We start from the raw sequence: 26074 nt of genomic DNA, 5'->3' as shown, positions 1-26074 counted from the left end.
GGCCGTTATCCCTCATTCCTCGGGCCCCATCCTGCCGCAGCTGTGCTCGGTGTGACCTCTCGTCCCTTGGGCCACAGCAGGGTGGGCACGGCTCAGAAGACGCTCTGCCGCCGGCTCTTCCCTCGCCCTGGAGAATGAAGGAAAGATGAGGGGCTGCAGGCAGAAGGCTGAGCTGCAGATCACCTGAGATCAGGAGGGACGGATGTCCTCCAGAGCTATGCTGATAGAGCCAACAAGAGCATGTGCTCGCGAGCTGCTCAGTCCTGGGTTCAAATCCCATTTCTGCTACTTACTAGCTACGTGAAATTGCACTTTAGCCTCCCAGAGCCTCAGTCTCATTGCCTGTGAAATGGGGAGCCACTAACTAATAGTACCAATTTCAAGCAGTATTTTAGGATTAAATGGGATACTGCATGGAAAGCACTTATCGTGTCTGAGCCCATCAGCTAGTCTAGAAACAAAGTACAGTTCTCCCAGGATGGAGGCCAGAGAGCTCAGAGTTTGCAGAGAGACTGCGCCAGAAAATGCGCATTCTTGCACCTTCATCCGGGCTATGGTCAGATGCAGCGTTCTGTCTGGGGTGGGGGTTGAGGAGCGAGACACAGGGGGAGGAAGCCTGGGAAGGAGATAGGGAAACCAGCCCTTCCCTGCTCCCCACAGGCCCCCGGAAGAGAGGCCAATGTCAGGGAGGCCATGCCCATTCCCAAGGCAGGAGGGGCTGCTGGGCCCTATCTCTGTTCCTTGAGAGGGCGGAGCCACCTGCCCTGGCCCCCTCTAGTAAGGGGAGGAGGCGGGGGAGGCACAAGCCCCTACCTGGCTGCTGAAAGGCCAGGCCCCGGTAGCCTGGGTCCTTCTGGAGCTGGATCTCCTTCAGGGAGAAGATGGAGGCAGCTGGGGTGAGAGCGGGAAAAGGCAGGGAGAGAGCTGAGTGGAGCTGGCCCTCCTCCTGGAGCCTGTGGCCCCACGCCCACCTAGCGCACGGAGGTGGGAGCACCCTCTTCAGTTAGCACTGGCCCAGGAGCACCCAACTGGGCCTTTCAGGCAGCACCTCGGATCCACTGAGTTTGCTCCCTTCGTTAGAAACAAAAACCCAAGGAGGGGAAGCCAGGCTGCTCAGCTAGACGCAGGGCCTCTGGCCTCTTTGTTCTGGCTCTTCCACCCACACCTGCTGCTCCCTTTCCTTGGTTCTGGGGTGGCCCTGCCCCCTTCCCCCAACCTCCCCTATACACTCACTGTCATCGAGCTGGTGTACACGCTCTCCCAGAGACCGGAAGTAGGGGTGCCTCAGGGCCGCCTCTGCTGACACACGACTCTTGGATTCGTACTGAAAGGCAGAGGGTGGGGGACTGCAGGGACCCCTCTGGGCAATGCTCCGCCTATGCTAAGTTATATGACCAAGATGGGAAGGGCCAGAGTCTAACCTGAGAAGCCCCTGGGGTCAGCTGCCAGCCCAAGCCAAGGCAGTCTCAGAGCTCAGGGTCCCAGGACTCCAGCCACCAGGAGAAAACCAGAAACGGAACTTTCAGAGAATAACCTCCTCTTGGAATGGAAATACAGATGCTGAAGCATCTAAGGCATCACTATAATACTAGTAATATTACTATGTAATACTAACAACTTCCCTTTATGGTGTGCTTATTCAAGACAAGCACCATTCTAAGTGTATTCCAAAACCTCAATTTATCCTCAAGACCATCTTACAAAATATGAATGATTCATTCTACTTTGCAGCTGAGGAAACTGAGGCACAGAAAAGCTCTGTAACTAGCCCACAGCTACACAGCTAGGGGTTTGGGTTCGGAGTGCACCAACTCTGAAGTCTGTGGAAGCCAGCACTCCTCGTGGGCCTGGGGGTTGGAATGTACAGGGGAAGCCGGTTCAGGCTCGCAAGCCCTGAGCACGCAGGCGGGACGGAGGGCTGGGGTGGGATCTTGGGGCTTCGGCTCTGACTGCTGGGCCCTGGCCGGCTGGGCGCACACTCACCAGGAGGAGGCTGGTCAGGAGGTTGATGCCATCAGGGTCCAACCTGTGGGAGGAAGGAGCTGGCACAGGCCTGGCCTGTGGGGGCGGGGTGGGGCAGGTGGGGCTCCTGGCCACCTCTGGGAGGGACAGCCAGGACCACAAGCCGAGAGGAGGAATGGGGAGGAGGGGCTACCTGGGAGCATGGCTGATGAGCGGCTGGGGGAGGTACCGGGGGAAGTTGTAGGCTTGGAACTCGGACAGGGCCATCACACCGGGCCACGTCTCTTCCGTGGGCGTCCCTGGGGAGATGAGAAGGGGTGGGGAGGGGTGAGAGGCCAGGGCCAGGGCGAGTTTGGAGAGCTGCAAGGTAGGAGGTGGGGGCAGAGAATGACTGAGGCCACCGGAGTCCCCGCCCTGTAGAGAGCGGGAGCGGGTGGGAGCTGCTCTTCCCGGTCCCAATATGCGCCCGGGCTGGACAGAGTTCTGGCGCCCCCTCGTGGTGAGAGGGAGGGAGCGGCAGGAGACTGACCGAGGAGTCGGAAGATGAGGTGCAGCTCCTCCTTGACCGTGGAGCCTGGGAAGAGGGGCCTCCCTGTGGCCATCTCGTAGTGGATGCAGCCCACGCCCCTGCAGGGAGCAATGGGCAGGGGCGGCGTCAGGCTGGACCTCCTTGCACCCGCGCTTCCTAGCGCTGCTCCAGCAGGATGCCCTGCCGCGGCAACTCAAATGGGTCAGGGCCCTGGGGTGGGTGGCCCAGGGGTGCAGAGGCTCCTAGCACAGCACAGTCACCCACTGTTGCCGCCCTCTGGGGGCTTCTCTGGGCTCTAGGATGCTTTGACCTCTCCCCTTTCACTCTGTAGGGTTTGGGTCTGCATAGCCAGCACCCATGAGGCAGCTCTTCAAGCAGTGTTGTCTCAAACTTTCCATGGTGTGCCCCCTCTGGAAGAGAGAAGTCCACAAACCTACCCCCCAAGGAAACCCCCAGTGTAGGGCACAGCAGCCATTCATCAGAAAACTGTGTTTTACCTTTAAAATTTGGCCAACTTTTCATTCTACACTGAATCACGTGTGTGTTAATTTTAAGAAAAAAGGTATCCCTTCTAAACTTTTCAGTAGAACTGATGCTTGGGTAAGATTCATCATATTTACTGTGGGGGCCCTCCTGCACCCCTATGTACCCCTGGGGGAATAGTTCAGAAGCACAGCCTAGGAGGGTCTATTCAGAGCCAGGGAAACACCATGTAGCTCTGACTTAATTGTTTTTTTTTAATGTATCTTTTTTTTTTTAACTTGCTTCTCTTTATTTTTGGCCGTGCCGCGTGGCATGTGGGGTCTTAGTTCACAGATCAGGGATGGAACCCACACCCCCTGCATCGGAAGCACAGAGTCTTACCCATTAGACTGCCAGGGAAGCCCTTAATTTTTTAACATCCAGTTCAGCAGGATGCCATGTGGCTTTTATTCAAAGGAGGTTAGACAGCCCTTCACAGAGGCCCTGGGGGGCAGCAAAAGCGAGTCTGGAGGTGTGGAAGGCCCCTCCTCCCTTCAGTCCCACAGCGCTTGCTTGCTTACCACATATCGATGGGGGTGGAGTACTCTGTGGACCCCAGCAGCACATCAGGGGGCCTGTACCACAGGGTCACCACCTCATTGGAGTAGGTCTTCGTGGGCACTGATTTGGCCCGGGCCAGTCCTAGGGACAGACCCATCACTGAACCATCCCCCCCACCCCGCCCCCGCCAACAGTACCCACATCCCGAGGAGACTGTATGGGATCCTCCCCCCCCGCCCAGCCCTGTGGGCTCTGGCCCTCACCAAAGTCGGCCAGCTTCAGCTCCCCCCTCTCATTGATGAGCAGGTTCTGGGGTTTCAGGTCCCGGTGCAGGATCTTGCGGCGGTGGCAGTAGGCAAGGCCCCGGAGCAGCTGGAACATGAAAATCTGAGGAAGGGAGAAGAAAGGGGGCAGGGCAAGGTGGGAGCAGGTCCCGTGGCGGGGAGCGCGGAAGAGGGGATCCTGCGCCTCTTCCCAGTGGCTGGGAGGTGGATGGGGACAAGACTGGGTGGAGGCGAGCTACCTGGAGAGCTACCTGGTTCTCCTGCCCATGTGGAAGCCCCATCCTGGGCCCCAGCCACCCCAAGGCATCCCATACAGAGGGGAGGGCACCATGTGTGCAGAGGAGGCGGGAGGGTGCGGGAGGAGAGAGTGCTCCGGCCAGGAACTGGGAGGGGCCACAGTGGGCCAGGAAGCCTGCCCTCGGGGGGGACGTACGCACGAGGGCGAGGCCGTTCATCCCCCTGACCTTCCCTGGAAGCCCCTCTTCCTCCTGGCAGGTAACTCACGCTCCTACTTGACAGACAGGGAGCCTAACACGCAGCCTTGGGGTGGGGGGGGGTCAGCAACACTCGAGGCGGGGTCCACGACACGGAGGCTCTTACCTTGACATTGAGCATGCTCATGAGGTTTCCACAGTGGTCCAGATACTGCTTCAGGTCACTGTCCTGGAACACAGGGCGTGGCTCAGCCCCGCCCTGACCTGACTCCCTGGCTGGGAGCCCTTCCGTGGGCAGGACCCAAGCCCAGGAGTGGGACAGGTCCCTGGCCCTGAGCTGCCCCTAAGCTTGGGCCCCCGGGCCATTCCTGCATGGGAGCATCTGAGAACCTGATTCTAGAACAAGGCCTGGGCCACCCCCACCCTCTGCCTCCCACCCCCAACTCACCAGGTACTCAAACACCAGGGTGAGGGAGCGCTCCGTGTGGATGAGGTCGTGCAGGGTCACAATGTTGGCATGTTTCAGGTTCCTCAGTAGAGACACTATGGGGGAGACAGGCCTGCCTGGGTCCCTGAGGCCCCATATGCCCCTCGTACCCTCTCCTCCGGGGGTCAGCCTCAGGAGTCCCCATTCCAGCAATGACTCTTGGTGCCCAGGCTGCTACCAGGGCTCAGGCCAGGAACCCCTCCTCTCAGGAGCCCCAAGACTGCAGGACCCTAGGATGCTGTACCCTCTCGGATGGCAGTGCAGGGCGCGCCTTCCTCATGCTCCAGCCGGATCTCCTTCAGGGCCACGAGGTTCTCTGTCAGCTTGCTGCGCCCTTTGAAGACGGTGGCATAGGTTCCCTGGGAACAAGAACCCCAGCAGCCCAGCCACACTCAGGGCCCGCTCTTCTCTGTCCAACGCCCTCCTCTTTATGCCTCTGCTTGGGTTGTGACTTTGGCAAGACTGCCTTTCCCCGCCACCCCCCACCCCCGCCCCTTCACTGAAATTCTGTTTCCTCCAAAGCCCACTTCTCTGTGAAGCTGTCCCTAACCCCACCCCGGTCAGAAGGAACTGTCCTTCCTGCGAGCCCCCAGCAGGCGAGGTGCTCCTCTATGATAACACCAGTTTTGTCCTTCCTTATATTCTGTTGATGTTTACATGCAGGTCTCCTCTGGGTTCCTGGAAGGAAAGGGCCACCGCCTCCTCCTCTCTGTAAACCATCGCCCACCCCCAGTCTGGAACACAAAGGCAGGTGCAGTAATAACGGAAATAGCTAATAATTACACAGCACAAAAGCTTATTATCATGACCTGTTCAGCCCTCACAACACCCTATGAGGCAGAACAATTATGATCTCCATTTGACAGAGGAAGAAACCAAGGCACAGAGGGAGGTCACATAGCTCACACCAGGCCAAAGAACTGGTATGGTAAACGGTGGAGTTGGGATTTGATCCCAGACAAGAAATACTTGCTGGAAAAAAAAAAAAAGACTGGATTCTGCCCCAGAGCCCATCAGCCACTGCATCCTCATGCCCTCCTCTAGGACCTGGGCCCATCTTAACACCTGCCAAAGGCTGGGCCAGGCGGCATGGCAAGATCCGTGGGGGAGGGGCAGCGTGACCGCAGATTGGAGAAGGCTGGGGAAGACCCCATTCCTCCTCCTAACCACCCTGCCTGGCAGCCTGGAGAAAACCCAGCCCAGCCTCTTACCTCCCCCAGTTTGTCCAGTTTCACGTATGTTTCCAGTTTCCCAAAGCCGATATCCGACTGAGAAGGAGAGACATAGGGTCCTGTGAGCTTGAAGGCCACAGCAGTCCCATATACGGTACACCTCCCCACCCTCAGCCTCTAGGTGGGAAAGGAATGAGCCCCCCATGGGGTCTGAGGCTAGCAGGGTGAGGGCAGCCCCCAATCCTCCCCCTCCCCCTCTTCCCTCTATCCCTGTGATAGAGGAAGGGGCCCCTGGAAGTGTGAGTTTCCTTCTCCCGTGGCCGTGGAGGCTGCGGAGCCCAGGGCTGTCATCCTGGGATTACCGCAGGCCTTTCTCACCTGTCTCCATCCTGCTCAGAAGCCCCTCGAGGGCAGGAACTGTTTCCTTCTCCACTATACCTTGAGGGTCCGGTGCAGAACCCACCTCTCTACAGCCTCTCTCATCAGCACTCTTGCTGTAGTTCAGCAGTACCCAACCCTTAACAGTATGGATTCCTGGACCTCACCACCCAGGGGCTGAGTCTGTAGGTATCTGGACTGGGGACCAGAATCTGTGTTTTGTAAGATGCTCTCAGGGAAATCTGATAGGCATCCAAGACTTGGAAACACATGCCAGGTGGTTTATTGGTCTCACCCCAGAGGGGGCCTGGAGCTCAGCTGGTGGGACCCAACTTGGGAGTGGAGGTTGACCAAGGAGGACCAACTATGGGAATCCCTCTCTGTCCAGCAGGTGGCGCCAGAGGCCCAGGAACCTCCCTGGACGCTACTGCAGGCCTCAGCTGGGACAGGCAAAACCAGGACCGATGTCTTGCTGGGGAGAGAGGGTGTACCACCTAGGTGACCTCTGACCCTCTTGGGACTCACCAAGGAGGCTCGGCGGGACATTCGGGTGAGCGGTTTGGGCAGGTCTGGGCTCTCCAACTGCAGCTTCTGCAGGAATTCCTGGGGCAGACGGATGTCCATGGGCAGAGAGAGCCTCTTACTGACGTCCTGCAGTGGTCAAGAAGAGACAGGGGCGCCAGTGTTTGCTCCAGGGTAGCTAGAGCTGTGGGACCCTCACCTCCCACCCTGGGGCTGGCTTTCCCTGTGAACAACCCCAACAGGACTGAACCGTGGGCTGTGATGCTTCAAAGATGTGCTCAGAGACATGCATGAACACCCAGGGGTTGCTGTGTGACCTTAGGAGGTTCCTTCCCTCTCTGGGCCTCAAAGTCACCATCTGTAGGATGAGAGTCCTGCAGACACTGCGATGCTGTAAGCATATTTTTCATACACTTGGGCACATGTATATGGGTCATAAGAACAATAGTCAAATTGTCCAGTCCTTTCTATGTTCCAGGAATGTTCTGAGCACGTGGATATATTCTCATTTAATCTTCTCGATGACCATTTTAACACAAGGAGACTGCGGTACGCAGAGGTTAACCTGCTCAAGGTCGCAGAGCTAATTAATGACAGAGCCGGGATTTGAACCCATGAAGTCTGGCTCCTAGGCAACCACCTTCCTGGGCGTACATCTGTGGATGTGTCTCGCCACGCCCACAGCGCGGAGCCCGGAGCTCCTCACCTCCATGGAGAAGCGGCGCTGGTTCTGCCGCCGGTACTGCATGCCAGGGGACGGCTGCCCGGGGTCCTCCCCACTGTCTGTGGGGGAGAAGGTGCTTGACTCTGGCTGGGGGTCTCTGCCAAGAGGACCGAGCTGCAGGTCTGAGAGGGAGAGGCGTCATTTACCCTCCCTGCCTCTCTGCTCCGGCGTGGGGGCGGGGTGGAGAGTCCACTCCCCGACCTCAGCCCTTCCCCCACCAAGGCCAGGCCCAAGGCTAGCCGTGCTGCTGCGTCAGAGTGTGTCAGGGAGGGCGGGGAGGGGCTGGGGGAATGCGGGGTGGGGGAGGCGCGGGGGAAGAGCCCCGGACCCCTCACCCTCATTGCGCCGGTTGTGGAGCTGGTTGAACTGCTCTGTGAACTCAGCCAAGGACTCCTCAATGGTCTCGGTGCGGGGCACTGACAGGGAGAAGCGGCGCTTAAAGTTCTTCATCTTGTTCATGATCAGCAGGGAGTAGGCAGCGGGGTCCTGGGACAGAAGTGAGGAGAGCAGGTGAGGACACGGCAGTGGGTCCAGTGGCCACCAACTGTGAATTCTGGGTCTTCCCATCAAGCTCTGTCACCCTGCACTCGGGGCGGGGGCAGGGTGGCAACTCCCTAACCCTCTTCCTCCTTGTGAATCCCATGCCCCCAGGATTCCCTGCCCCTTGGGAGATACTCACAATCAATATTAAGAAGCACAGCAAAGTACTGCTCATAATAGCAGCTTGATGTGCCAATAGGATCCTGAAGGCCTCCCCGGGGCCAGATGGTAACCTTTTAGCTGCTGGAGGTCTAGAGAGTTCTGGAAGGAGGCCAGGGGTGGCAGGGATGACACCAGAACCCGGTGGCCCTTGGGCCAGCAGCTCTTTACCAACTTGCATGGGAGAGGTTGAATATGTCAACAGCCAGTAAGCCTTACGGACTGATGCCCATAAGCTGAGCATAGCTTAGCCTACACCCTCGGAACGCAGTCTGGTCCAAACCCCATTTCCTCCCAATACTGACACCTGGAGGTCCCCCCTTGGCTTGTACTGGGTCCCCAGGAGACAGGAAAAGACAGGAAAGGGACAAGGGAGAGGAAGTGTGCATCTGAGCGGGCCCAGCCCCATCTCTCCTGCTGAAATATGTGCGGTCAGGAGCAGCTGAATGTCTCAGGGGAAAGAAATTTACCGGAAACAGACAGGGCCCCCAGGGAGAGGAGGCGGGGCACTGCTGGCCCCTCCCACAGCAGAACCCCAGCAGGCAGGGTGTCCACTGCAGAAAACATGACGCAGGGAGGGGGAAGCTGCTCTGCTCGCCCAGGGCCCCTTCCCCAGCTAGAAGTGGTTCCCTCCCTGTGGCTCCTCAGTCCTCTTGCTCCCTGAGTGAAGGGACATCCTGCGGGCCTCCCAGTGAGACTTGTGCAACTGCTTCTTCCCGTAGACCCTTCCTTCTCTGTTCTGCCCTGAAAACTCAGAGTGGGGCTGTCACGCCTCCCTTCCCTTTCCTCCCCACCCCTCCCCTCCGCGGTTTCATAAGCTCCCAGTGTGGACACCCCCTCATTTCTGCTCTGCCTACTCCTCCCTCGGCCACAGTGGGGCTGGGATCAGAAGGCCTCACAAGGACCCCCTCCACACCTGTCATGAAGCTATCGGGCTTGCCCTGTGATGACAGGGGGCCACCCTGCACCCTCTCCTAGTTTTTACCCACACACCAAGCACAGCCCATTCCCAGAGGATGCTCTCAGCACTGTCACTGGCCAGTAACCCGTTGCCAAGGCAACCAGGCCCCTCCTGGATCCTGGTTTAAGGGATTATGGGTCAGCAACATGTTTACTTTGCTTAATGATCACATCCTCCTGTCCTCAGCCAGCCTGGAAAGGGTCCTCTCCCTGGGTCTGCAGGCTCCTGGCTGCCCCCAAATGCAGCTAAGTTGTGGCCCTCCAGCTCCCCTGAGCCCAGAGACTGGGTATGGCCAGGCCCTCCTTCCTCAGGCTCATACCTCTCACAGCAGAGGCCTCAGGTCTGCACTGCCAGTCGCGCCTATCTCTGTCAGTGGCCTCTGACGTCTCACTCAGTTCAGCTCAACAAACAAAGTGCCAAGCGTTGGGCTAGGCACTGGGGTTAGTGCTGAGTAAAGCCTGGTCCCTCTTCTCAAGGAACTTGGAGGCTGTGAGGCCTCCTTTGATGAGCCGGTAGCTGAGAGCCCTTCTTCTTCCAGCTTCCTTGCAAAGCCCACCAACCTGGAACTTTCTTGCTTCTCCATCTCCAAGCTCATTCCTGCCAGCCAACCTCGGCCACCCCTCCTGGCTCTGTGCCATGCCCCTGGTTTGCCACCTGCAGGATTCTCATGGACAGGAGGCTCCCAGAGGCTGCCACCCGCCGGGGATGGGGGGGCATAATGGGGGCTTCATGAGGGTGGCAGCACATGGGCTCCGGAGACAAGAGGACCTCGACACGCCCTGCCTGTTGACTCACATTTCCCACATGACGGGAGAGTGGAGGTGTCCCCATTGTACAGATCAACTGTTTACAAGTCCGCTGAACATCAGTATCAGCAGGGAGTATTGAAAAAATTCAGATTCCTGGGCCTCAACCTCAGATTCTGGAACTGAGGCTCTGAGGATGCTACCTGGGAAAATGCATTTTTAAAAACCGTCCCCATCCCACAAGTTGCGTGGGGCGGCCAAAAAACAAACAAACAAACAAATGAAAAAAAACCCACGCCCAATGATCTAAACATTGGAGCCATGGTTGGGAAGCATCTGAGGTCTAGGCAAGGGATGGTAACCTGCCCAGGTTTCCAGATTGCCCTAATGTGCTGAGATGAGGAATCCTCGGAGCTGGGGAGGCACAGGCAGGTGGAGGGAATGCTGAGTGGAGGAGGAGACCCACCAGAAGGGGAGAAAATGTCTGCCCTGCACAAAGCATTGCCCAAAGCTCAGTCACGGTCATCCTGGGTCGGGGGGCGGGGACTGGACACTTGGCTCCCTGAGATCTGTGCTCTGCCAAGAGGGGCCAGTGACACCCTCTTCTAGAAACAGGGCTCCCCATAAAGCCACCCTACAGTCTGGGCTTTATGGGATGGCCCAATGGGTTTGTGGCTCCGGAAATCACCAGCAGCTGCCAGAAATCTCATGCCCTCGCTCGTGCCTGAAGGGGAGGGGGAGGGGAGCTTATCAAAGGCCTTTTGGGAGGGAGGCCCGGATTTCTACAAGACAAAGGAGAACCAGCCAGAATCGCACCTGCCCTCCTCACGGTTCAGTCAGGAGAAAGGAGACACCAGTGGGACCAGGAAGCACGTGGAGGGTGAAACTGGGGACGGCTGACTTGAGCAGGAATGCGGGGCCGAGCAATGTAGATGGTGGGAACCAGCTGCTCTCCACCCGGCCTGAGAAGAGCCCGAGAGGAAGTGGCTGTCACTGCAGCAGGAGCGATGGAGGTCATGTGTAGGGATGGACTTCCTGACGGTGGCAGGGGAGCAGGCGGCAGGGGTGGTGACCACGCAGAGAGTGGACGCTGCTCTCTGATGGGGACAATTGGGGCATTGAACCCGGCAGGGTCTGGGTGTGACAGGGCAGACTGGGCAGTGAATGGTCTGTTGTTCCCTAGCTCAGGACACAAGATGCCTCAGTCACTTCTTTCTTGGGAGAGTCAGCTCCTCAGATTTGAGGGTCAAGGGGGAAGGGAGACAGGAAAAAGGCCTGTTACCTTCGTGCCGTCTGCCCCTCACCCCCATGTGGGGATAGAAGGGCTCAGTGTGACCCAGCCTGCAGCCAGCCCGGGGCTGGGCACAGGGTGGCCTTTGTCCCCAGGGCCAGGGAGCCATCTGGGGCTGTCCCCGTGCAACTGGTGCCAGGGGAAGAGGGAGACAGGCATTCAAGGATGCTGGCCCGGCTGGGTGGCGTCGGGGGATGTGGAAGAAGTCCCCCTCAGGAGCTGCACGGGTGGGCAGGCAGACCCCCAACCAGGCCTTCCCTCCTGCCCAGGAGAGTCCATAAAGTTCTCGACCTACCTCCCGCCACTTCCTCCTGGGCACACACCAGCCAGCCCAGCACTTCCTGCTGGTGCCAGAGAAGCGGGTAGCACAGGAGGAAGGAGGAGCCAGGCAGGCAGGAAACTGACACTTGCCCAGAGGCCACCGTGCGCCCCGCGAGGAAGGGCTGGACTCCTGGAGTGCTGGCAGGAGTGGGCACTCACAGAGCCACCATCCTAATCCTTCCTAGCTCGCCCGTGGAGAACCACGCGGCTCCCAGAGGGTAACGGACTTGCTCAAACTTGGGCAGCAATTTCCTGGCAGTTGCCAAGTGCACAAACTCGGTGACCACATGGCTCTTTTCTTCTCCTAAATGGAATTCCCCCACCCCACCCCCCACCCCTCCCTGCGGCCTAGGCTTGTAAGTGCTATTTTCTACCTTTCAGCTCTCCTGCACCCCCACCATGAATTAAAGCCAGACAACCCCAGGTTCCAGTCCCGCGCTACCACTAGCAGACTGATGACGGTGATTAAGTGACACTACTGCTTGTAGCTTTGGCTCTAGTGTCTCATCCAACAATTATTTATTGAACATCTACTACACGTCAGGCACTGTTGTTGACCCTGAGAATCCACTTGTGAACAAATCCTGCCCTCACAGTACAGACACTCTAATGGGGGTGGGGAGAGGCAACACAGACAATAAAATAAGTAAATAAAATGTACAGTATGTTAGATGGTGACAAGTGCAACACAGAAAAATAAAACAGGAAAGCAGGATGGAGTGTGAGAGGTGGGGTGTTGCAATTTTAAGTAGGATGGTCAGGAAGTCCTCCCTGAGAAGGTGACATCTTCTGGGAAAAATTCTGAGTAGGCACCAGGAAGGGAGCTAGTCATATGGAATCTAGGGGAAGCAGGTCAGCAAGGGAATGGCAGGTGCAAAGGTCCTGAGGCAGAAGTGAGTTTGGTATGGTCTGGGAGCAGCAGTGCAGCTGGAGAGGAGAACAGATCTTGTTCGGGCCCCTCGGGATTTGGGAGGGTTTGCGGGGATCTGTGACTTGATCCCATTTAGGTTTTAATAGGCTCCCTCTGGCTGCAGCAGCAGGGCAGCAGGGAGCTGGGTCAGGAGGTGATGGCTGGGGCCAGCGTGGAGCAGTGGAGGTGGGGAGAAGGGGCTGGATTCTGGGTATATTTCAAAGGTGGAGCCAGAGGGATTTGCAGACAGATTGTATATGTGGTGTGAGAAAGGAGTCAAGCAGGACTCCAAAGGGTTCAGCCTGAGCAACTGGAAGGATGGGTGGCCACCATGGGGATGAGGGATGCTGAGAGTGGAGGTCTGAGTGGGGTTTGGGGCATGTGTTTTATGTCCAGTGGATGTCTGAGTGGGGATGCTGAGCGAGCTGACACAAGGAAGACACCCAGAAAATGTTAGCTCTCTTTTCTCCCTTTTTTTTTTCTCTCAACTTCCTGCACAGATGTAAAAATGTAGCAGAAAAGAGGACCATATAAAGCTCATCAAACACCTCCCTCACAGACATTCTTACAGCCCATAAGGTGCTTTGAGACCTTGGGACAGAAGAGGAACAGGAAGCAGGGAACACAGCAATCGGCAGGCCTGAGCCACCACATGGAGAGGGAAAGGCCAGGCAGGAAGGGTTCCCCAGTTACTGATGCAACTTGGCAGGGCCACACCGGGCAGGGGACCTCAGCCTCCTGGCTGACAGCTCTCATCCAGGCCAGGTCGGCCCACAGACCCATCACCCATCATCCAGCTAGTGCAGAGATGGACTGCTGCTCTCCACCCCCAGGACAACCTCTGCCAGTCCCCAGAACTAACATCTGCCCTTAGGCTGGGACACCTGGGAGACCAAGACTGGGAGACCATGGAGGCAGAGAAGGAGATTGGCAGAACATCCGGGGAAGCTGGGCCACAGCCTCCCTCTCACAGAAATTTGGCTGCAGACTGGTGCAGAAGGTGGAGGTCAGCTTCACTTCCTAATCTCTAGGGAGCCAGGCTCTGAGATTCCTCAGGGAACCCTTATGAGAAGCCCTTTCCCTTCCTCCTGAATAAAGCCCCAATTCGCAGCCTGCAACCCAAGGTCCTTCAAGACCCGCACCGCCCTTCCTCTCGGGCTCTGCTCTCCCCACTCCCCGCCACAGCATGCAGTTCAGGTCTTGGGTCTTCAGAAGCCTCCCAGACCCCCCAGGACAGCAGGGTGCCCGTCTGATGGACACACTCCATGAAAGTACATCATGCATGGGGACCACAGTGAGGACTTTCCTCGTGCCTCCCTCACCAGGGGCACTTTGATCCCTGTGCCTGGTGCTGGTGACATACACAGGCCTGGCTGGCTGTTTCACCAGCACAGGGAGCACCTACTGCATTCCAGGCACATGTGAGATGCTTTTCCAAGCCCCTCTTTTTGCTTTGTTTTCTTTTCTTTTAGGTCTCGGTCTCTGTGAGCCCAGGGGCAGGGGATGAAGGATGTAACTTCCAACTGCCCACTTTCTGAGGCCCAGAGGGTCTGACCCTTGGGCCCAAAGGCTGACCATCAGCTAGGGTCCTTATGGCACTCTCTGCTGCCCACTTCCTGCCCCCACCTCTGCCACTCAGCCACTCTAGGCCTTCGGGCAGGTTTCAAAAGAACTAGAGGCCACGGCTACCAAGTCTGCAGATGTCATGAACTGAGACTTCAGAGACACTCCCTCCTCCCAGTAGAACTGTGCCTGCGGGGAGCTGACAGATACCATCTCTTCCTTCATCCTCTAACTGACCCTGCCTTGCACAGCTTGAGGCTTTAGTTTCCCTGGCTTGCGACAAACCTCAGGGGAAGCCAGTCACCCCATGACTGCCTGGAGCTGACAGGCAGCTGCGGATGCAGAAGCCCTGGAGCCCTCATCACTCACTTCACTCCATGAGCTCCGGCCTGCATGAGCAAGGATGTCAGCCTGGGGCCTTCTGAGTGGCCAGAATCAAGGGGACAGATAGGCCTGTGGTCACCCTGCCAATGAAGAGATGCTCTGGACACAGGCACAGAGCTCAGAGAAGATTCCCACAGCCTCTGTTTGGAATGCAGGAGGCAGGTGGGGAAGGCTTTCCAGGAGCAAGCTGGACTAACCTGCAGAAAGCTGATCAGGAGGCAAAGTGTCTGGGGCTCAGGGTCGCCCCTGCCTTGGACAAAGGCACCACTAGCCTCCACGGCATCCTACCTGATGCAGAAGTCCCACGCAATGAGGGCCGTGTGCTGCCCAGGCTGCTCTCCAAAATCCTCTGCATTTTGGAGTCATGGAAGAAGTCCCAGCTCTCCCACCTATTAGCACTATGACCTGGGAAGACACCCATGCCTCAGTTTCCTTGTCTGCTAAGTGGGGATAATGTCTAACCTCCTATCCAATTGCCGCCGGTTGTGAGACCTAACTTTCTCAGTTGCTTTCTGTGGATGTCACTTCCCTATTTTAAATTCTTCAATATTAACACCACCCTCAGGAAAAAGTCCAAACTCCAGTAGCCAGAAGACTAGGCCTCTTGTGTTTTGACCCCTGTCTCCTTGTCTCAGCTCCCACTCCTCCCGGGAGGGTCCAGCTGATGGAACAGACTTGGCGTTCGCAGAGTAAACCACACTCACAGCGCACACGAACCTTCACTCGGCCTGGGATGCCCTTCCTCATGTTTCAAAATCGCTTCCTAACTCAACTCAGTGTTGCTCCCCCCTGGGAAGCTGCACGTGGCCACCCCTCCTCCCTCAAGGTAAAATGAGAGGCTTCCAGAGCAGCCTGTGCATCATAACTAGCCCGTGATGTCCTTCAGGGCACGAGCAGGGTCTCCGGCAGCTAGGTTTCCCCAGCGCCTCACGGTGGAAGGAAGCTTCCAGGTGCTCATCCAGTGTCTGTGGAATGAATGAACACATGGCTGGATTAGACCACAGCCAGTGCACCAGAATGACTCCTTTAAGCGTCTTTCCGCTACAGACATTTAAACATTAGGCCCATTGAAGACAAAGACCTTTTGGCACCTTGAATCCCCAGAACACTCTGTCTGTATGCAGACCCTTCCTTCCACTTGCAGCCAGGGACTTGTTTCTACGTTTATCTTTTGCGTGTCAGGCCAGCCCCACTCTAAGCAGGTGGGACTTGAGCCCATGGGGGTGGCCTGGCCCTGCCCTCTTTCTGGGCACACTAGAGCAAGCTCGGTGGTCCATCACCCAGCCCGGGACCCCCTGGGATGTCTTTCCTCTTCGGTTCTCCTGGGGAACCCAGAGACCGGTGGGCCAGGGACAAGGGGAAAGCCAGCAAAGTGCTCGCATCTTCAAGGCTCAAGTCAGGCATGACTTCTTCCTGGACGCCTTCTACGACGCCCCTCGTGTCCTCTCTAGCCTGAAACCCTGCTGGCCCAGCCAGGTGGGGGCCCCTCGTCTGTGCTCCCACAGCACTCTGGATATTCCCACGGAGCGCACTTGGCTCGCTGTACTGTAACTGTTTGCTTGTCTGTTTCCCTAGTTTGCCTGTGGGCTTGTTAAGGGCAAGGACAGGGTCTGACTCACCATTAACACCTGACACCGGGCCTGGCACTGAGCAAACCCTCAAATGATCAGTGAGCGAATCTATGAAAGCTGAAAATTTCTGGTCTGGGAGCTGTTTAGAGGTAAGAGGGCTGCCAGGAGACTGTCAGTTGCCCACTATACTCCAAGCCTCAGCTGTAAGCTAGCCCTCCTTCTCCAGCCAACCCTTCCCCATGGCAGTGGGGGAGGCATGGGCCAGGGCAGAGGGGCTGCTTCCTGCCCACCAGCAACTCCCCCGGTGAGGTCTGTGGAGGCCTCAGGGTTGGCAGGGGCCACAGCACAGCGAGGGCTGGACAGAGGATGGAAACGAGTCTAAAGAGAGGTACCAACGGAACATGCACTGAGCTGGGGCCTCCAGAGCTTGTGGGGAGGGGGCTTGGCAGGCCTTGGGGCCCTCCTCATGGGCTTTCATCCCCCAGGGGCAGAATACCAGGGCCTCACAGGTCAGGTACACTGCCCAGACCTTGGCCTCAACCCCTACAGATGACCCCTCCTGACCTCCCTGCCCCACTGTGTGGGCCCCACATCAGCTCTGCTGATACTCTGCTCTTTTTGGCTTCCTGAGGCTCAAGGAATGAAGCCACATAGATCATCTTCTGGTATTTTCTTTTTGGCCTTTTTTGGAGACTCAGCTAAGGCTGGCCAGTAATCTTTGGGGAGGCTCTGGATTTCTAAGTGATAAGATGGAACAAGGCGCTCTTCTGTCAGCTCTGGTCCTGGCCAAGCTGAATATCCCAGACCAGAGGCTGGAGCAAGGAGCCAGTGCAGGGAAACCTCTGTCTCCCACATCTGCTTCCAAACCAGGCCTGCCTCACCCCCCAGACAGAGAAGACCCTTTTCCACTCCTCTTAGCAGCGTCCATTAAAGATTCTCAAGGAAGGTCCCTCAGCTACTACCCAATGTTTTTAAAATTCCAAAGTCTGGAACCTTTCCTTAGGACTTTCTTCCTAAATCCCAGTGGAAATGCTCACTTCTGTTCCCTCTGTGTGCTTAAGGACAGAGGCTGACGCGCACCATCCTCTATGCGATCAACAGGAGGAGAAATAAAGAGCAGCCCGGTCAGCCTCCCTTTAGCCTTCCCTCGTCCAGACCGAAGAACCTGTCACGGGATCTTGGTTAACGTCGCTTTGGTCTTCTCGCCATGCCCAACTTTAGCAGCGGAACGGCAGGGGCCTTCAAGCTCTGGCATCCCGGGGGACTGCTCAGTCTCATGAGCAGGGAGGGCAGGAGGGGAGGGTTTCCCAGCATCTCCAGACCACATTCCTATTTATACTCCGCTCCCAGCACCCCCACCGCCACCAGTTTGGCCCAACGACGCCATGCTCATATTCTGGACCCTGGCCAACCTTCTCCATCCTTTAAGGCAAGCTGGCCTGCTCACACTCAGCACGCCTTTCCTCTCGCCAGGCGGCTGCCTCGGCCTGGACCACATCCCTGCTCCTCTCTGTCTCCAAGGCCCCCTCTGAGACGTCTCTGAACATCCTGCAGTCGTTCAACTGTTCTTTAAATGTCTCACCAGTGGCACCCACTGCCCAGAGCTCAGGGCTGGTGCTGGTTTCTCCTGGTCCCTCTCTCCTTTCATGAGTACCTGGCACCAGGCACTGTCCCAGGCTCTCGGCTTGTCTTCCCTTCCCCCAGCCTTCTGGTTCTCCTGCTTCTTTCTCCCTCCCATGTCTGGTGGACTTCCTTCCTCTACCTATCCCTGAATGCTGGCGCTCCTGAGTTTCCTCTTTGGTCCTTCGTTCTTCCGCCTCCAGTGCTCATTCTGTGACCTCAGGCTCCCCTGCGGTGGAAACCACCACCCACATGCCGGTGACTCCCAGATCCACGGCTCTGGCCCCGCCAAGCCCCTGAGCCTCACACGCACAGGCCCAACCGTCTGCTGGGCACCTCAGTCTGGTTGTTCCCCCGAGGTCCGAGATACTAGAATTACCCTCCTGGGCCTAGGACAGTCCCCGAGAGAGCAAAGAGATTGAGACGTGTACTTAAATGAAAAGGGCATTTGTGCACAACGCGTAAAAGCATGTGTGCTAGATACACATGTGTAATACATGGACACTATATAAATATATGTAAATACACTGTATATAATCCAGACAGATATGTGTGTACACACACAGACACACACTATATATATATAATCCAGAAGGACCTAAGTGAAAATGCTAACAGTAGTTATCTAACAGAGTGGCAGAATTATGGGTGATTTTAATACCTTCTTTTTGCTGATTTGCATCTTCTAATATTTCCATAATGAACATTCACTGCTTATGTTAAAAGAAGTAACGTTTCTTTTCAAATGAAAAGAAAGTATTTTTAGATAGAGATTCCAGAACTGTTTAGCGCAAACCTTGGGAGGACTATGATTATCTTGAGCAGGGTCAGCAAACTTTTCTGTAAAAGGCCAGACTGTCAGTATTTTAGGCTTTGTGGCCATGCAGCCTCGGCCATTACACAGCTCTAGCCCCGTAAAAGTACCACAGATAAGATGTAAACGAATGTGTGGCTGTGTTCCAGTAAACCTTCACTCGTGGACACTAAAATTCATATTTCATGTAATTTTCAAGTGTCGCAAAATATTACTTTCATCTTTTGAATTTTTCCCAACCACTTAAAACTATACAAATCATTCTTAGCTCATGGGTCAGACTAATATAGACTGGATTTGGCCAAGAGCCATGATTCTCCAAGCCTCGCCCTTGGGCATCAGTGCCTGTATGGTATTTGAATCCGGCACCCACTCCTTTGGGAAGTAATTTTTCTCCTCCTATCTGACAAGGAGGAGGCCTTCCAGGGCTTCCTCGTCCATTGGAGCTGTGGCAGGGACCAGCTGCCCTGGCCTCACCTGGGGGAAGGCCCTGTGCTGCAGAGTTTGGGGGATCAGAGGCAGAGTCCCTCCTAGGGTCTCTGAACACAGCTGACCTTGCCAGCAGGACTGGCAAAAGCTGGAACCACAAACCAGCCGTCCTGGATGGGGCTCTAGAAATCCCCTGGTCTGTGCCCTTGTTTTTCAGGTGAAGAAGGGAAGACTCAGAAAGGGGAGCAACCTGCCCAAGGCCACTGGGTTGATGGGGCAGAGCTGAGACTAGAACTGAGGGCTTGTGACTTTGAGTTCAGTGCCCTTTCTGCTCCCCCAGGGTTAGAAGGGACAGCAAAGACCTGGCCAGAAATGGCATTCCCTGCACCGGGCACCATTATCAGGGAAATCAGCGGCCCACTGGAGGGCCGCCTTGCACAGGGAAGGAGCGAGGCAGGTCTGGCTTCAGCCCAGAACATGGCACCCAGCCCAGCCGTGGAAGGGTGCTGCCAGCTAGGCTCCGTGCCAGGAACAGGGAGGGGCTCAGGGCCCCCTTCCTGGCCTCAGCTATGCCCTGCTGGCAGAGGGGGCCTAGAGGCCCAGCACTGCTGATGTCATGAGTGTGATGCCCTCCAGCACAGGACCTACAACCTACCTGCTTCCAGGCACTGGATCCTGCCAGGATATGGGGAAGGACAGCCACGTCCCCTCCTGGGCCTGGGCACCCAGCAAGAATCTCCTTTGCTCAGTGGCTAGGGCCAGAGGAGGGAAGCAGCCTCGGTTCCTGAGGGGTCCCCCAAAGGCAGGAAAGGAGAGGCTCCTTTAGGGAAGCAAGGTGTGAGGACAAACATTCTGGAGCTTTGCCAGAGCTTCCCACAATAATGATAAAATGGAGAGGGCGCTTGGGGTAAGGGAGGGTAGAAATGTTTTACGAACAGAGTTTCCTTCCCAACTGGGAGCCTGAGCCCTGGTTTCTACAGGGGTCAAGGAGAGCCCAGAGTCCTGGGAACTGCCAAACATGGCCACTGACTCCGTCCGCCACCACCCCTCGGTAATGACACAAGGTAAGGCAAAATGCGCAGAGTCTCATGGACATTACCTCACTGGAATTCTCACAACCACATGAGGTAATACCATGACTCCCTCCATCTTCTAAATGAGGAAACTGAAACTTGCGTGAGCAAGTTCCTTTACCTAAGGCAACCACGTACTGAGCGACGGGGGCAGGATTTGAACTGACCCCAAAGCCCATACACGGCCCCCACCCACGGTGAGCAGGAGACACGCCTCCACGCACAAAAATGAATGAACGCACCAGCCGGCCAGCATCAGGTCATCCTGTCTACACTGACCCCTCCATTTCCAGGGAAGACTTTAATGTCAGAAGGGTGGGGTGGGAGCACAGGGTGAAACCATTTTCCAGCGTTCCGAGAAAGAGGGTCTGCCACCGTCCTTTCAAAAGTTCGGGCCAGTGTCTCCGAGACCAGGGTGTTCTGTCTCACCAGGATCATTCATGCTGTCAGGGAGCCCCAAGACCCCTTCCAGTTCAAAGGCAATTCTCACACCCGCCTCCTTATCGCTCCTCCTCTGCAGACAGAACCGTGGAGATTTTAGGAGCAGATGGGCTCTCCTTCCGACAGGAGGTCTGGCTGAGATGTGCCTTCAGTTTTCCCTCTTCCTGATTTGCTGCTGCGCCACTGGCCAGCTCACGCCAGGCCCAGCCCCTGGCTCTTTCGTGTTCCTGGGTCCCAGACCCTCTGCCTGAGCTGCTGTGAGTCCAGCCTTAGAGCTGGGTTCCGCGTGTGAGCACACATGCGCTGTGGGGCCCAGGACAAGACCTTGGTCCACTCCCACCCACTGGAGATGGGAAAGTGCCTACTCAGCAGAGGATGCCAGGAGGGTGAAGGGTCCAGGATGCACGGGGGAAGACAAATGTGACTGGCTCCCCTAAGGGTGAAGCTGATCAGGTGAGTCTGGATCCCGGCCAGCTTCTCCCTCCCAGACAAGGGAGCAGAACAGGGACTGCAATTAATTAAGTACTGGGGTGGGGGGAGGATTTTCTTACCCCAGGGAAAGGAGACCCTGCCAGAGGGCCCTCAGAGAAGGAAGCTGTTGGTTTTCCAGCTCCCAGTGCCTACCTCACTCATCCTGGAAACTGGGATAGAGGGGAGGGTAGAGTCCCAAGGCACAGACTCCTGATCTCCTCCTGGCAGGTTCTCACCCAACTGGTACCCCACCCACCCCCCCTATTCTCTTACACAGAGCTCTCCTCCCCAACCTGGGGGAAGAAAAGATACTGTCTAAGGGCCCGGACTGATGGGGTTAGGAAAGCCTGCCTTTGTCTCTACCCAAAACCAAGCACAGTGCAATAACTAGGAATTCCTTTCCCAATCACAAACACAGCTACCAGCTGTTTAGCATTTGCCACGTGCCAGGCACGGTGCATTACTTCATTTTATTCAGGTAACAATCCTCCCGATTGTGATCCCATTTCACAGGTGAGGAAACTGGGGCTGGGAGAAGCTCAGGAGTTTGCTGGGGAGAGAGGAGTCACTCAGCTGGTATTGACACTTGCTGGAGCTGGGCTGGCCCTCTCCTTTAGGAAGAGAGAAGGAAAGAAGGAATCAGGGGAGGGGTAGATGCAGATGCTGGACAAAAGTCCAAAACAGGGTGACCCCAGGAAGCAGAGGCATGGTTGGGGTAGGAGCCAGGAGAAGCCACGCCAGGCACTGCCCTGTAGAGTGGGGCTTGTTTGCCTGGGCACAGGAAGGCCAGCTTGGCAGAGGACAGTCTGGGTGTGTGGCGAACACAAATGCAGCCATGACGGCAGCTTCATCTCCTCGAGGGCCGATGGGGAGGCTTCCGAGGCAGGCAGCCCCATCCATCCCGTGAGATCTCAGACCAAAAGCTACTCGTTCCTCAGGTCGGGTACCCTCTCTCCTGTGCTCCGTGGAGAAGCCTGGCTCTACCTGGCACAGGATAAGTGGGAACTTCCTTACTCTCAGCACCACCCCCATCCTTCCTTCTCCAAGGACCGATGTAGAACCAGACAAGTCCGGAGTAGGCTGGGATCTCCCTTGATGGGGCAGGAACTGAGAGCCAGGGGGCCTGAGGTCAGATGAAGTGCGCTGGATCCCACCTTTGTGGATTTGGGGAAAGTTGGTCTCAGAGTCTTTGTTTCCTCACCATAAAATGAACACAATACCTATTTCATAAAGCTGTGTGACATACCCCTTGGCATCCAGTCAATAATAAAACACCCAGTCAAAACTAAAATCAGGGCTCCCCTGGTGGTGTAGTGGTTAAGAATCTGCCTGCCAGTGCAGGGGACATGGGTTCGAGCCCTGGTCCGGGAAGATCCCACATGCTGTGGAGCAACTAACCCCGTGCGCCACAACTACTGAGCCTGTGCTCTAGAGTCCACGAGCCACAACTACTGAGCCCACGCACTGCAACTACTGAAGCCCACGTGCTTAGAGCCCATGCTCCACAACAAGAGAAGCCACCGCAATAAGAAGCCCACGCATCGCAATGAAGAGTAGCCCTTGCTCTCCACAACTACAGAAAGCCTGTGCACAGCAACGAAGACCCAATGTAGCCAATAAATAAAATAAATAATTAAAAAATAAAATCAATAAACAGTTGTCACTAAGGCATTCAGGAATCAGATGTAACTTACTGAAGTCTACTCTGGCTCTGGAAACCCCAATAAGTTTGGGAAGAATGACGGCTCCAGGCGGGGTGTGGGCAGCCAGCGGGAGAGTCCCAGGAACCTAGTGGGCAGTGAGGTTGCAGGGCTCGGGGGATGTCAGCCTCACAGGCTCATCAGCTGCACAGGAGGTTGACTGGGGCAGGGTAACCTGAGACAGTAGCCCTGCTGTGGCCAAGGTGACCCTCTCTGCAGAACACCTTCAAGACGCAGACCCAGACCCAGACCCAGGAGTGTTTCCTGGGGCCATCGTCACCTTCCCCCAACCCTAAGCAAGGTGGTCCCAGCCCCCTGCAGGCCAGTGGAAAGGTAGAGGATCTCTAAGGACGCGTCTGTCAGCCAGACATTCCAGGCATCCTCGTCCTCAAGGATTCTGCTCCCTCGGGCCAGTGTCCAGGAATGTGCTGTGTGCCCATGCCCAGTGGAAAACGCCACACAAACATGCCAAATCTCACAGGGCGCTGACACAGGAGGGGCAGGCCGGTGGTGTCAGTGAGTCACAGGGCCCGGGGCACCGTTGGGGAACTGCTGAGGGCTGGGGTGGGGGTGGGGATGAGGTTCTGGGGAGCGGACCCCTACTCCTCACAGCCCCAACCTTGCTGTCGGGAAGGGGCACAGAGAGACTCGGAAAGGGGCCACTGGAGCCTAGCAGGGTGTTGACCCCAAGCACGGAAGATCAGTTACTGTCTCAACAGCCGGACTCCCACCGCAAGGCCTGCACACAGCTCCAGAAACCCCCGCCCCCAACAGGGAGAGAACGGAGGCCTCCGGCCAGAGCTGACTTCAGATTTCTGATTCCTGATTATCTCCCCCCAGACAGAAGAATCCTCAAGCCACATCTCCCAACGGGCCACCCACCCTTTCCCACCGCTGCATTAACCCTTTGCCCGCTGCCGCCGCGTGGGGAGGTGGCGCTGCCCCTCTGGGCTCCCGGGTGGACAGGGAAAGAAAAGGCGCAGTAACCCCCACAGGCTCCCACGTAGCACCCCCAAACCTCCTTTAACGCTGCGACCTGCAGGGCTTCACGTGTCCTGTCCCTCCCCCTTCACCCCAGGGCCCTGGCCTCCCACCACGCCCCAGCTTGCCTCTCTGGAAAGTTCACCGAAGCCCAGAAAGCCCCTCCAGGAGGGATCTGGTCCCCCATTCGCGGGCTCTCCCGTTACCGGGCACGCCTGACGCCTGGCATTCCCAGAAGCAAGGGAGCTGAGAAAGCGCCTGGGTCCCGACGGGGTGGAAAACTTTGCTTCCTAGGAGGCCGGGGGGCCAAAGTGAGTACCGGTGCAGACTCCAGGGAGGAGAGGTGGGGGGAGGATCTGAGAATGCAAAACAGCCCTCCCTCCTAAGCACCTGGAACGTGGGGCTGGCCTCTGCAGGGCATCGCCCACCCCCCAACACTCTTGTCCACACGCCTAGCGATGGGCGACCTCCCCACGTCGCTCCGGTATTTCCCTCCAACCTCTCGCCCCGGGGCTAAAACAGCACGGCGCCTTTAAGAGGCGCTCCGCTTACCTTTGCTCAGTTCACCCGGCGCCGCGGTGCCCCCTCCTCCGACCTCGCCTTCCTCCCCCGGCGCGCCGCCCGCCCGGCCGGCCGGCCACTGCGCGTCGCCCGCGGGACTCACCGCGCGTGTCCTGGGGTCCGCGGCGCGCCGCCTCCCGCCCGCGACGGCCGGGGTGCCGCGGGTCCGGGCGCCGTGCCCTGCGCCCTGCTGGGGTCCCTGCCTGGGCTCGGGGCGGCTTCCCCGGCTCCGGAAAGGTGAGCGGCTCCCAGAGAAGCTGCAACCTGAGCTGGAGGAGGAGGAGGGAGCAGGGGAGGGGAAGGGAGGGGGTGGAGGAAGGTGGGGAAGAGGGGGGAGGAGGAGGAGGAGGAGGAAGGGAAGAGCCCGGCCCCCCGCCAGAGTTTTTCACACGTACGGGTTGGCTCCTCCCCCGTCCCTCCCGCCCTGCCCACAGCCGCTGCCAATCCCCAGGGCTCCCTCTGCCCGGGTGCCCACCCCTTTCTCCCACTCTGGGAACCAGGGTCCAAGTGCCTCTTCCGGTTTCGTTCCTAGGCCTGGCCTCTGCCAGCCTTCTGGGACTGGCCCTGAGAACCTTGAATAGGGGATGAGGCCCTCCGGACTCACCCAGGCCTGGGGCCAGGGCACGGGGTGATTTTCTGAGTGTCCACCTCTAAGTGTAGCCCTCCCAACCTTCTGAGTCTGACCCTGGATCCCAGCACCCGGCACCCCAGGAGCTAATGTGCATGGACAGGTCCCGATGGTCGTTTTCACCTTCAGAGCTCTTGACAACAGTATTCCTGGCAGGGCTGTCCCTGCAACTTGTCACTTACCTTTAGGTAGGTAAAGGTAATCATCACTTCCACTTCCTACCCTGATGAGTAATTCAGTTTGTCCTTTTGGAATTAAACCCCGCAGGCCAACAGAATCATCCAAGAGCCCTTATAGAACCACTAGTGCTGGTCCAGCTTTCATTTTAGAGAAGGGGAAACTGAGACCCAGAAAGGATATTGGATTGGCCCAAAGTCCCACAAGGAGTTAGTGGCAAGCCACGATTAGGATCCAAGCCAATGGCCACTCCCTTCCCCTCTCCTTCGGACTTCAGGGATCAAAGGAAAACTGGGATGGAATGAAGTGGCCCCATCTGGGCCCCTCCCAGCCCTGTTTCCTCCTGAAGGCTGTGAGGAGAAGAGATGGGCACCAAATTAGGGAGGTCTGTGGCCTCTGTCCTGCCAGTGGACATGGCCTCTGCAGCCTGGGGGCCCTGTTAGGGGTCTCTTGAAGAAGGGTAGTCTGCAGTGGGGATGTGTTTCTGTTGAACCCTTTCTGACAATTGCTTGAAAGTGACTGCCACTCTTTAAGTCCTAGGCTTTGAGCCTGGGGCCTTTCCCTGGAAAGAGAGAATGAGTTGCTGAGAATAGGAGAATTTTCTTTCTGGAAGACATGGGCTTGAGGTTTGCCCTCCAGCATCAGTCTGCATCCAACCTGTAGCATAAGATCTCTCACAACCCCACAGGGCTTGGACTTGAGAGGGAGAAGGAAGACACTGGGCCCATCAGGAGAGTGACTTGCGGGTAGTCTGCAGGGGCACCTGGCAAAGGGCCTCCCAGCGCTTTGCTAGCTCTGTTTTCTCTGCCAGGGCACGCAGGTTTCCTGGGCACACACACTTGAATAATGAAACTGCTGAGTGTCAAAGGGGTGCAAAGAGTGGATGGATCAAGAGCCTCCAGGCTTTTAGGAGAGGAAGCGACCTTCCTGGCTCCATAATCCACGTGTGTGACAAGAATACAGGGGGTGCAGGCAGGAGTGCATGCAGAGGCAGGGAAGGAGCTATGCTACGGAACTGTATTTTAGAAGATTAGAGCGAATGAGGCCAAAGGAACCAGGGGGATGGATGAGGTCAAGAGGTTTCAACAAAAGTGTTCTGAACATCTCTTATATGCCAAATAAGAGCTAATTCACTGGGCACAAAAGATGAGTGAAGTGCAGTCCTGCCCCTCAGAAAGCTCACTGTCTCATGTGGCAGTAAGTGACCAGTTCCAGGGC

General features: G+C 56.9%; 1 protein-coding gene across 1 annotated transcript; it reads right to left on the bottom strand.

Annotated features, from left to right (window-relative positions):
* On the bottom strand, nt 1-24301 carry CDK18 (cyclin dependent kinase 18). The gene is made up of 16 exons (XM_057729464.1): nt 24155-24301; nt 7851-8001; nt 7498-7637; nt 6795-6920; nt 5931-5987; nt 4964-5078; nt 4681-4775; nt 4399-4461; nt 3778-3901; nt 3535-3655; nt 2492-2589; nt 2156-2261; nt 1984-2026; nt 1234-1324; nt 814-891; nt 1-127 (listed from the first exon to the last, which is right to left on the bottom strand). Exons 2-16 carry the CDS (start codon nt 7972-7974, stop codon nt 93-95), a joined length of 1416 nt encoding a protein of 471 aa, XP_057585447.1. The 5' UTR covers nt 7975-8001; nt 24155-24301; the 3' UTR covers nt 1-92.
* Between the last annotated feature and the right edge of the window lie 1773 nt (nt 24302-26074).

The sequence above is a fragment of the Hippopotamus amphibius genome, chromosome 3, assembly GCF_030028045.1.
Source record: "Hippopotamus amphibius kiboko isolate mHipAmp2 chromosome 3, mHipAmp2.hap2, whole genome shotgun sequence".
Lineage (NCBI taxonomy): Eukaryota > Metazoa > Chordata > Mammalia > Artiodactyla > Hippopotamidae > Hippopotamus > Hippopotamus amphibius.
Note: the sequence above shows the minus strand (reverse complement) of the source record. Positions and strands in the feature narration are given on the sequence as shown.

Coding starts and splice junctions, on each gene's coding strand:
- CDK18 (XM_057729464.1), bottom strand. CDS start 7,974: ATGAACAAGATGAAGAACTTTAAGCGCCGCTTCTCCCTGTCAGTGCCC. Junction 5,988..6,794: donor TGTCCCGCCGAGCCTCCTTG/GTGAGTCCCAAG, acceptor TCTCCTTCTCAG/TCGGATATCGGCTTTGGGAA. Junction 3,902..4,398: donor TGAGCATGCTCAATGTCAAG/GTAAGAGCCTCC, acceptor TCCCTTCCTCAG/ATTTTCATGTTCCAGCTGCT.